Below are 12,634 nucleotides of genomic sequence, written 5' to 3' on the forward strand. Positions count from 1 at the left end.
TTGATGTGTACTTTTCAATCGCTTTATTTCAACTGAACTACATTCTTCTACTCATCATTCTTTATACTATCTATGTCTTCTATGATTGTACAGCTGCAGACATCCCGGGCCCCGTTGAAACTGCCCGTTTCAACGAACGAGGTCATGCTTGTAGTGTTGGTCATCATGATCCGTGGTGCTCAACGGCAGAACTCGTATCTTCGTAACTGCGCGTTTGTACACACCGCGTACTGTACGGACTAGAACCACTCGTACCAAACCGTCGGTACCCTTGTATGTTTGCTCCACGCGTCCGAGGTTCCACATGAACGGTGGAAGGCCGTCCTGCTTCAGGAGTACCATAGCTCCCTCCTTGATGTTCGGCGTTGGTGTTTTCCACTTTCCTCGTTGATGAAGTTGGCTTATCCCTGGACCAACGGTTCCAGAAATGTTGTACCGAACGGCGCATTTCATTGGTTCCCCAATCAGGAAGTGCCCAGGAGTTAAAACTTCCAGATCACCTGTGTGGTCGGTGAGTGGGGTGAGAGGCCGGGAGTTGAGGATACCTTCGATGTGAGTTGTTGCTGTAGAGAATTCGTCAGAAGTGCATGAACTCCCACCGAAGATGCGGCGAAAATGGTGTTTAAACGACTTCACCTCGGCCTCCCACAAAACACCAAAGTGCGGAGAACGAGCAGGAATGAAGTGGAATGTTATACCAGACTCGAAACAGTAGCTCTCCCAATCATTCGATTTGAATTGGGCGAGATACCGACAACGCAACGCATTCAACTCACGATCAGTCCCGACGTAGGCTGTCGCGTTATCGCAATGTAGCTCCATTAACCGCCTTAACCGCTTTAACCGCTAGCAGACAAACACCGCGACGTACATTTTAACGTTCGCCGCCCTCCCATACAACGGTCGTATATTGAATAACCCGCCGTAGTCTAAACCAGCTTTCGAGAAAACTCTTGATGGGACCACCCTGACAGTGCGAAGAGGTGCCATTTGTTGATGAGAATATGTGGGTCGACAACGAAAACAGGTCACACAATTGGTCAATTCTTTGCGAACCAAATTGCGGCCACGTAATGGCCAAAATCGCTGCCGAATTGTCACAAGGAGTGAATTCGGACCAGAGTGTGCAGTTCTCAGGTGAATGAACCGGGCGATCAACGTGGTCAATGAGTGGTTTGATGGTATAGGATGCTATAGGATGCTTTGAATCGAAGGGACCATTCGTATTCTTCAGTCGACCATCGATGCGAAGTAGGTCCTGTCCATCGACAAATAAGTTCATGTTTTTCAAGGGGGACTTACAGTCGAATACAAATTTGTTGTGACGGAGGCTTTTAATTTCTTTAGGAAAGTTTGTTACCTGGGTCAAGCGTACCAATGCAACCACAATTTAATGAGCGAAACGAATCGAGTGAGCCATCCACTTCCGTATGTGTCAAGTTTCCGTAACATCTCTCGGCCTTCGCACGCCGGCAATTGTTGCTAACACGGATGCAGGTTGCCACAACTTTCAACAGCTTTCCCAGCTCGGAATATCGTTCGAAGATTGAGTCGTCGACTGTAACTGTTGCTAAAACGACGGTGCTACGTTTTCTTGCACGGCGATGTCAATTGCTGCACAACTAGATGGGCGTTCCGGCCAAGCTTCTGCGGATTGTGTAAGGAACTGTGGCCCCTGCCATAAGGAATCGTGTTGGATTTGACTAGGTTGAATTCCCCGAGAGATACGGTCTGCTGGATTGCTTTCGGATGGAACATATCTCCATATGAATCCAGACGTAAGTCGATGTATCTCAGCTACTCGGTTTGAGACAAAAACCTTCCATTCGCTTGGCGGGGAATGAATCCAATGTAGTACGACCATGCTATCAGACCAAAAGATAGCGGTGGCCGAGAAATCCGTGTTTGTTTGCAAATTATGCACCAGTTGACTGCCAAGAAGGTATGGGAATGGGAAGGCTATGGGAAGCCCACGAAGAGGTGCTAAAGGGCGAACACGAAATTAATGCGACACATTCAACAGGGCATAACTTTTTTACCATTGGGTAAAAATCAACCAAATTTCGCACAATTTCTCATTGATGTGTATTGTCTACATGCTGTCAAACTCGAAGTCGTGTTTTTCGATTCAACGAAAATGGAGGTGAACCAACGCGAGTCGAGAGCACAAATTCTTTCCAAACACTTGGAATTTCCTGACCTGCCGCACCGGCAGTTGGGAAAAATGTTGAACATTCACCATTCAACCGTCTCCAGAGTGTTGAAGCGGTTCCAGGAGCGGTTGACTTTGGACTACGGCAAAGGAGCTGGAAGAAAACCGGGACCGGAGAACAAAAAGACGGAGGGAAAGGTGAAGCGGTTGATTAAAGCAAATCCCAACGTCTCAAGCTGTGATTTGGCTAAAAAGATCGGCATGTCGCAGAGCTACGTCTAGAATGCAAAGAAGAGAGCTGGACTACATACATACAAGGTACAGAACTTCCCAAACCGCGATGAGCGGCAACAATCGACGACTAAAACTCGGGCACGGAAGCTCTACGAGAAGATGCTGATAAAATATGGCTGCAGTGTGATGGACGACGAAACGTATATAAAAGCCGATTTTAAGCAAATTCCGGGGTTGGAGTTTTTGACCGGCAAGAGCAAGTTCGATGTGGACGACAAATTTAAGAAGAAGAAAATGTTCGCCTCCAAATATCTCGTTTGGCAGGCTATCTGCTCTTGCGGACTGAGGAGTGAGCCTTTCGTGACGAAGGGCACAGTAAATGGCGAGATCTACAAATCTGCAGGACATGAACCCGCCAAACTGTCCGGAGCTGCGCCTGGTGGAGCAGTACTGGGCAATAATGAAGCGGGAACATCGGAAGAGCAAGAAGACAGTCAAAGACGAGAAGGACATGTTGAGAAAATGGAAAAAAAACTGAGAAACTGGTACCGGATGACACTGTAAAGACTTTGATGGAGGGCATCAAGCGGAAATGCGTTCAATTTTACACTCAAGGCTCCATCGATTAACTTTTCTTTTGATTTTTGAAGTAAATATATGAATAAAACTACCCTAAAATTTTGGTTTGATTCTAAACATTATAAGAAAATTGGCATGACATTTTCGGTGTCGCAATAATTTCGTGTTCGCCCTTTACACGACTCTTTGCTATCAGCAATTTACTCTCGAGGATTCCGTCTACATTCGGACTAACGACAAAAACGCAGCATCCATAGCCCTTTGATGACGCATCGCAAAAGCAATGAAGCTGGTTTTCACGACGACTATTTGAAAGTGCAGATCGTGGTACTTTTATCTCTTTCAACTGGACCAATTCACATCGATATCGTTTCCATCAGCAACTTTCTGTTTCAGGCAGCTCTTCGTCCCAAGTCACACCCAAGTTCGCCCAAACTCCCTGAACGAATATCCTGGCGCTGATTATCACAGGTCCCAAAAGCCCCAGCGGATCGAAGAGCTGGGACATTTCTGAGACCACTATGCGCTTGGTGACGACGTCTATATCCTTAAACATGGGAACCTGAAATCCGGATTGATCAGTGGTTGGGTTCCACAATAGCCCGAGTGCCTTTGTTACCGTATTTCGACCAATCTCTGTCTGAGTAGATGTTCCCCAAAGCTCGCAAGGAGTATGCTGCAGCACTTTTGCATCGTTTGCGCTCCATTTCCTTAGCGTGAAACCTCCTCGTGCTAGAAGTTGCTGCAGCTGCCGACAAGCTTCGGCAACCTCCTCCAGATGGTCACCTCCGGCAAGCACGTCATCGACGTAGAATCGCTTTGTGACAATCGGTGCAGCAAGCGGATAATTGTTACCGTCGTCCTCCGCAAGTTTGTTGAGTACACGGGCTGCTTGATAGGGGGAGCTGGCGAGTCCGTACGTTACTGTCTTTAGTTGATAGATTCTCAAGGCCAGCAAGGAGTCCTAACGCCAAAGGACCTTCAAGTATTTCCTGTCGTCAGAATGTGTCCAAACTTGCCGGAACATTTTTTCTGCGTCGGCATTAAACACGAATTTCGGCATCCGGAAGTTTACCACCACGGCAAGTAATGCTGGCTGCACCGTTGGTCCGGTGAAGAGCACTTCATTAATCGACAGTTGGCCCTGAGACTTGCTGCTGCCATCGAAGACGACTCTGGTTTGGGTCGTGGTACTGTCTGGTCGACGTATAGCGTCGTGTGGTAGAAAAAACTGCGGGCCCGCGGCGCGAGAACATTTTTCCATATGCCCTAGCCGTATGTAGTCCTCCATGAACTCAGTATACTCCTTTCGCAGCTCCTCGTTTTTTAGCGAAGCGTCTTCCCATCATCGAAGCGGTTCCTTCAATGATAGGTGTACAACATAACGACCACTTTCTTCTCGCGAGGTAGTGCGATTGAAATGGTCCTCGACGTATCGTTCGTCCTGGGTCAGCGCTTTCCCGACATCAAAGTCTTCCACCTCCCACATTCTCTCCAGCTGGGAGTTGAGTTGTTGGTCAATAGTGGCGTGACATGCCACCGTCCCGAACGCTTGAACAGCAATTTTTCCAGAGACGACGTACCCTAAGACCGTTTTCTGCAAAACAGGATGGTTGTTAATTAGAGTGATTTGTTGTGATTCGAGGAGATCATAAAATAATTCAGCGCCGATGATGAGATCGACTCCTTGGTTGATATTGAATCTCGGACCGGCCAGTGGTAGGTTCCGTGGAATGTTCCACTGAGATATGTCTACACTCCGACTAGGGAGGCTCACAGTTAGTTTGGGTAATACGAAACAATCAAGCTGGCGTTCGACATCTTCGAAACGAGAGGCAAAAGATAAGTTGACCGAGAAGTGAACATTCACTGTTGCTTGACCTATGCCACTAACTGGTAAGTTGATACGTGTGCGTTTTAGACCAAGTTTCTGGCACAAAGACTCCGAGACTCAACTCATCTGCGAACCGCTGTTTAACAATGTCCTTGCGAAATGATAGACTCCATGTGCATCCCGAACTCTTATGAGCAGGGTTTCCAACTAGAATTTTAAAAAATCAGTTCGTGTCGATTTTTAGGAGAACAAAGGCATCATTTTATAGGCAGGCATACATTTATTCAATCTTATGTGCACAGTTTTGTTCCACAACCTTTCGCCATGTTTCATACAGCCTTAATTTTATGCTGTCCATAAAATCGAAATTCTTGCCCTTGAATTAATTTTGTAGAGACCTGAACCTTACTTGAGCAAACTTCCACTTGTCCTTTTTTGGGCATTTCCACAACTTTGCATTATTAGTATTCTGGTTCGTGATACTATGACTATGACAATAAATGTCATAATTTTTTTGTGGTTTTTGAACAATTTATAATTATATACTTTACAAAAAAATCTACTAAATATCTAAATATAAGAGAGAGAGAGAGAGAGAAAAAAAAAGATCTCGCAAAATTATCCTCAATGTTCATTCATTCAATTGGCGTTGACGGTTTCATTTTTTGTCATTGTGAAGCGAAAAACATAATGGGTTTTCAGGTGGAAATAACGCACTACGTGTTCTAAGCATTCAAATAGATATTAATACGTAATAATAAATAATCAACGAAAGAAAGAGCAATCACTATACAAGGATGAACCGGAGAGCTTTTCATGCAGTCTATTCTGACAGTTCTCATTTCCAACCAGGATCCTATTCATTGTGATAAAATAAAAAACTAAAAAATCAGGAAAAATCAGGATCACTTTAGAAAAATCAGGCAAAATCAAGTGTTTGTCAGGAAGTCAGGATACGAGCCAAAAAGTCTGGTAAATCCTGAAAAATCAGAAAGGTTGGCATCTCTGCTTATGAGAGCTGTTGACAAAAACACGGTATTGGTATGGACAATGTTTGACTGCGTCAACGAAGTGGCTGGTTGTTGAAGGCAAGATGGAAGTTGTTCAGAATCGAAACGACCGTACGGAACTACCGACGACGGAGAGGGGGATATTTCAGGCGAAGCAACTGACGACGATGTACTTTCCGAGATCGACGAGACTGCCTGGGGTAACGCGCGCGTTTGCACCACCAGTGGTGCCTTCTTGGCCGCTCAAAATACAAATCTTGGAATTCCTGGCGGGTTTCAGAAAACTCCTCTTGATTATCCTCGATAACCTAAATCTGACCCTCAACACTTTCGAAGTTTCTCCACAATTCGTTAAGGCGATCTATCCGTAATTGCACTTGATGGATCTGAAAACCGTCATACTGGTCGTTGAACTGTTGGATCGACTTTGCCGATCTGCGAAAAGTACTACACCGACGTAGGAGTGTTTTATGGTGTACTGGATTCCTTCGCAAAGCCGTCTTTCTCATCTCGAGCACAATTACGGAAGAGTTGCGGTACCCACCTTGAACGAGCTGCTTACTCACTCCACGTGGTTGACCTAACCTCAACCGGAAATTTAGCTTTGACTCCGAACGAATGCAGCCTCCGAGATTCTGACAGGGATTTGTGAGCTATCAGTTCCAGCGACGCGAACGATAAACGAGAGGATTCCCTCAGGTAATGCTGATGAGGTAGGGTGATGAAATGTAGTCGTTGGAAGCGGCCTCACGCACTTTGGAATCTTCCTCTCGGGTTTCGGCACCATTAAATTTGCCCAAGACTCGGTTTCGTTCGAGGAGTTTTCACTCGAATTACGCGATACAAGCATTAGTACTTTGCGGTTATGTCGAACCACTTTAGAAAAGACCTTTTCGGAAGTTGCTTACGAGAAACGTGGCCGAGATAGAACTTTGATGTGTACTTTTCAATAGCTTTCTACATTCTTCTACTACATTCTTCTACTAATCATTATTTATACTATTGTCTTCTATGATAGTATTTGTACAGAATTTTATTTCCTGCTAACTGTCAAATGGTGGGTGAAATATGTAATATAATCTTGAAATAATTCACATGATTTTATAGTGAAAGTAATTCAAATGTTCATGGTAAATAGTAACAGTAATTCGCATAATAGATTTAGAGATTTAGCTGCAGACAGATGAGTTACGACCATTCGTACGTTTTCATTACATTTACATTCATTTACATTACATTTACATTATTACATCTTAGAAAGTAAATGAAAGTTACTGAATTTGATAAAATTAGAAAAGTTAATTGAACTTGGTATAATATGTTATCGATCACGATAAAAAAATGGGTGGGTTATATCTATGATATAACCGCAAGGTTGATGTGGGACTACCTTAGCTTAGCAATCATTTGTTTGTATTGGTTAAATTTTAGATTGAATGAAACAATTTCCGAATTCAATTGAATTTGCTTGGAGAGTAAAAAGATTGAACAAATGCCATGTAAGGTCAATTCATGCATTATGATAGATTTTTGTTACACGTAAATTTAATGACAGTTCTTTTACGTTTGGTATGATTCCTAGGACAAAATATGTAAACGAAAGAATTATCAAACGATTATTTTATTTTACATTTCCCTCAGAAGTTTACATCTCTCATGTATACGTACTTCTCGAAGCGCGATTTTGCTAGATTTGATTAGTTTCGATTTTGACATGTACGTCCAACACATATTGTTTAATCAATAGGCGTTATCGCTGCAAATGGTTATCAACATTTTGCCCAATCATCAAATGGTATGCGTAGAAATTCAGTGAGCAGAAGATATGTATATGAATATCCTTCAATGCAATCTTGAATAACCGAGCCAAAACGTTGTTTTCGTACCCACTTTTGTAATCCGTGTTAGTAAAACACTTTTCGGAGTGCAAAAAAAACATGCAGGTGCAGAAGCACCCCCGGCTTGCATAAATCAACAACTTCAACTTCTACTTTTCATACTACAGAGGCTTTAAACTTGAAAGTTCATTCACGATTTTCCCAGGTTCTTCTTCTTCTTCTTCTTTTTCAATGGCACTAACGTTCCTAGAGGAACTTCGCCGTCTCAACGTAGTATTACTTGCGTCATTTTTATTAGTACTTAGTTGAGATTTCTATGCCAAATAACACGCCTTGAATGCATTCTGAGTGGCAAGCTCTAGAATACGCGTGACCACAAGGCAAGACGGAGGCAATTTCTTTGACGAAAAATTCCCCCGACCAGAACGGGAATCGAACCCGAACACCCGGCATGTTAGTTGTGACGCTAACCACTCGGCCACGGGAGCACATTTTCCCAGGTTCCTAAGTTTAAAAGACCTTGTTAGGGAAACATATTCTAAACTGCACAAAGGCAAGCAAGTACAAAAATACTCGCAGTTTTCATTTATTTGCAAAGCCGATTCCCCCACACTCCTTGGATTTGAAATCTGTGTTAAATACATTTCAGTCGAACCAAAAATGTCCCCGATTTGCATTGCAATTTCTCCACATCCCATAGATTTGAAGTCTGTGTTAGGAAACACATTTCGGTGAGAACAAAAGTCCCCTTACTTTCATGTGTTTGCAATGCCGATTTCCCCAAGGCTGATTGGTTTAGATGGCTGTGTTGGGGAAACCGTAAATCGGCCCAATCAAAATGAGACAGTTAGGATGTTTAGATAACGCTTAACATTTTACTATTTTTCAATTGTTTATGTAATGAAAAATAACGTTTTATTGATTGCGATAGATGCGTAGAGATATTCCCTATCAATTGATGCAAACATTTTTCCGATCCAGTAAGAAATGTTCGAGTTATAAGCAATCGAAATCTTTCATTTTTTCTTGCATGTTTCATGTTTTCATTTTACCCCCCATATATTCCGGTTAGACGTAGTCCCACGTCAAAACGAAATTGTGTTTTTATTGTACGTGTGAGGAAACGTGAATGTTAAAATTATTAAAATCAACAAATCTCTTTTGCGCTGGACGCAATTCGCCAAGTCTGCTAGTCATGAATATAAAATTATCTCGACTATTGAGAGCTACCTTCCGGCAGTTGTTCCGCAACTAAACATTCTTGTAATCCCTACTCGTCCCACATCGACCATTCTCTGGAAGCCAGCATCATCTTCACCACCAACAACAACGTTTCCAGGACCCGTTTTGCGCTTCATAAAATCCTTCCGTGAAATGAAGTTTGCCCCGTTCGACTGAGATAAAAAGAGATGTGATTTATTAGTCCAAATTAGAGTTTCATTTTCTTTCATCATTTCATTTTGAAAAGTATCTTTTTTTTCGTTCGCTCTCCTGAGATAACATCGAGTGGATTGTTGCTGAGTCCTCGTCCGCATCCCGTAGCGGATCCGCTGGGAAACAGTTGAAACTTAGTGGCGACTACGTGGGGGATGCATCTAACATATGTAGTATTTCTGTAAGTCTTTTGGTTGATTTCCTTTGGTTGGATTTGATTCGTGATGCCTAAGATTAATGTAGCCCGAGTTTATTCAGCGAGATATATCGGAAGAGATGTTCGGTCATTGCCACTAAATTGTTATTTTAGTCCTCGGAATGAGTCAATTATGACGGTTTGAACTTGTCAACCACATCAACAAGATTACCCAATTATCACAGAAAATTTTCGAGTTATTAGTTTTAGTTTTCCAACCTCCTGATCTGGCTCCTAATCCGATGTAATGCTAGTATTAATAAAAACAGCTTTTATATCTCGGTAGTCAAGATAAAAAGATTAATTTCGAAATCCTGGCAACACATCGTAACATCGTTGGCTCCGTTCCGCTTCATTTGATCTGAGCTATGCGTTCTAGTGTATGTGGTTATATACACATTAGGGTGGCAGCGAAAATGGTCATGTCAAATTTCAAAAACCGACCATGTACATTTTGTTTATTGGCTTCAAAAAATGACCTGTGCAAAGTTTCAGCTCATTCGGACATGATTTAGGGGTGCCTCAAAGCGCTCAAAGTTTTGATTTTTTTTTATCTCGAAAATATTCCAAGGGGGGAGTAAAAGAAATTTGGAAAATCGATTTTTTTTCGATGCCAAATGATTTAAAAATGCATAAAACGCCGAGATCTTGTGTTATCTCAAAAAAAAACATGTTTTGACCGGAAATCAACCTTTTGGAACTTAGTCTGAGGCACCCCTAAATCATGTCCGATTGAGCTGAAACTTTGCACAGGTAAGTTTTTTGGGCCAATAAACAAAATGTCGGTTTTTGAAATTCGATGATGAATTTTTTCCTATACATCCATTGCCACCCTAATATACATATATAGAAATTGTTCGGACTTGCATCCTGCTGGGCGGTTTTACAGCCAAAACTAAGTACAACGAGTATACCTGTCTTGTTGAGTTTTCTTGTACCCGTAGCATTCAGTAAAATTACTGGACTATGTTTGCCCCTTCCGGAGCTCGCTCATAAATAGATGAGGAGGTGCTAATATGTGCTCCATGTCGAACGGGAAAGGTATTCATTAGCGGAGTGTAGAGCAAGTTTCGAGTGGAGGTTTTTGCAGCGCGCAACGATATCCTCCAAACGACGGGCAACGAACGAACAAGATGAAAGGATAAATCTCTAACAAAAACCAGATCCCATACACGCACGTAACGGGGCGGAAGAAGATCTCTGCCATTGTTTTGGCAGTAATAATTTCGTCGGATTTATCGTCCGAGCGACAAATTTGGACGATAAACACCGACATACACCAACAGAGGGGGTGAGGTGAAAGGAAGGGGGGGGCGGTAAATTTGAAGACGATTCGAAAAGCATTGTCTTGAACTTTTTCGAATTTACGATCCGAGTGTTTGTGAACGCGTATGGAAGTGTCACGAGTGATAAATGAAACGGATAAAAACATTGAACAGTAGAATGAAAAACAATAATTATCGAGTGAAACATCAGGTTCCAGAGTTTAGCCCCAGCCGCCGCTTTTGTTGTTTGCTCTCGAGATAAAACAGATGGTTTATATCACGATGATGATATAAAATATAATTCTAATAAAAATTGAATTGTTTCCAAAACGAAATGTTCTTCTTTTACTTCGGCGGAGTATCCGTCTTACCCAACTTGATTGGTATTTTTTACTTTAATGTTTACATCAATTTACATCAATATTGTGCATGAAATAAAAAACTATCCTTTGATTCGATTAGATGGAAGGATAGTGATGGTTAAATGCTCACGTAATGAAATATACACAAAAAATACCTGTTAACAGTAAGAACCTTATTTTCTGCAGACGAAATTTACATCGAACCGTTCTTTGCAGATCACTTTTATGGTTTTATTTACAGTTTTGACAAAAGACCAGCTATATGTACACAGTAACTTTCATAACTATTGATATACTGCATTGCATATCATGAGGGACAAGAAAGTCGAAAAAGATTTTATTGTTGAATTTATTGATGTGTATCGTGGTCTTCCGGCTCGGCTGAACAATATTCCAAAGGTATTTTATACCACACGACGAGCACGACTCAATCGATTGTTGAAAATTCTGCTCTTCACATTTAATGCTGCTTGTTTTTTTTTATCCCATTTATTCATTTAAGGCTCATTAGCATTTTAGCTGTAACAGAGCCGAATTTTAATCGTGTACATGTCACGTGGTTATCATATCTATAATTAGCACATTACACAGTTGCCATTCGCCAGTATTCCTTCTATACCATTACATATGGTACATTCACACAGTAGCCATTTAGGCGTAAGAGTATTCTTTCTGTTCTTCCATTGTCCAGTTGGACCACCGGACAGCGGAGACAGTTGATATGATCATTGTTGAGTTATTTATAGAACAGCAGCCCGATGTGTCTGGCAGAGTAGAGCAGTTGTATGGATGAATCGATCTTATTTCGACCGTGGATCGATCTCCATCGCTGATGATTGTTGCGTGGACGTAGCTATTCTGTAACAACACAAAGATGGTCAATGAGGGCCCTGAGTTTTGAACTCATGATCGATCGCTTACTAAGCGAACGCGCAACCAATGTGGCTACGGAGACCCCCAATGCTGCTTGTGGGGTAGTAATAAGATACCATTGGGCGGGTATTAGATTGCAATATTTATTCCATGTGCACTTGTGGCCGAGTGGTTAGCGTCTCACATTATCATGCCGGGTGTTCGGGCTCGATTCCCGTTCTGGCCGGGGGATTTTTCGTCAAAGAAATTTCCTTCGACTTGCACTGTGGTCACGCGTATTCAAGAGCTTGCCCCTCGGAATACATTCAAGGCGTGTTATTTGGCTTAAGAAATCTCAACTAAGTATTAATTAATGACACTAGTTAATGCATACGTTGAGACGGTAAAAGATCCACAGGGAACGTTAACGCCATTCAAGAAAAAGAAGATTTATTCTTTCCACAATTTTCATTCACATATTGCAGTGGTTTTTCACTGCATTTGCATTTCGAGCACCGATTTACGTATAGCAGTGATATATTAAAATTTTGCCCCGAAGCTACATTAGTTGCTCTTGACAGCACGTGTAGGTGAGAAAATGGAAAGTTGAATTGGATATTGTTGATGACAGCAACATAAAAATGACGATCGATATGATTTTTAATTTTTTACATGCGTTTTACACGAATTTCATTCCAACGCTACTAAGGAGCTAGCAACACCAATTCATATTGAATTAGAACTTTGTAGTGTGAAAACATTTACCATTCAAACAGTTTTGCATACCTAAGATCTCAAAAAAATCTATTTTTGGAAAGGGCCTAAATTTTTTTCTTTAATTTTTTTTAAATCTGGTTGATAGAAACAAGAATGTATTA

At 41.9% G+C, this 12,634-nt stretch overlaps 1 protein-coding gene across 1 annotated transcript; it reads right to left on the bottom strand.

Moving 5' to 3' along the window:
• Positions 1-3,341: 3,341 nt before the first annotated feature.
• On the bottom strand, positions 3,342-4,229 carry LOC129765823 (uncharacterized). The gene is made up of 2 exons (XM_055766259.1): positions 3,981-4,229; positions 3,342-3,929 (listed from the first exon to the last, which is right to left on the bottom strand). Exons 1-2 carry the CDS (start codon positions 4,227-4,229, stop codon positions 3,342-3,344), a joined length of 837 nt encoding a protein of 278 aa, XP_055622234.1.
• Positions 4,230-12,634: the final 8,405 nt, after the last annotated feature.

Source organism: Toxorhynchites rutilus, chromosome 2 (genome assembly GCF_029784135.1).
Source record: "Toxorhynchites rutilus septentrionalis strain SRP chromosome 2, ASM2978413v1, whole genome shotgun sequence".
Taxonomy (NCBI): Eukaryota; Metazoa; Arthropoda; class Insecta; order Diptera; family Culicidae; genus Toxorhynchites; species Toxorhynchites rutilus.

Bases quoted from the DNA above. Each gene is read 5' to 3' on its own strand.
- LOC129765823 (XM_055766259.1), bottom strand. From the start codon at position 4,229: ATGGAAAAATGTTCTCGCGCCGCGGGCCCGCAGTTTTTTCTACCACAC. The intron at 3,930-3,980 runs GTTTGGACACAT...CTTTGGCGTTAG, and splicing joins CAGAAAAAATGTTCCGGCAA to GACTCCTTGCTGGCCTTGAG.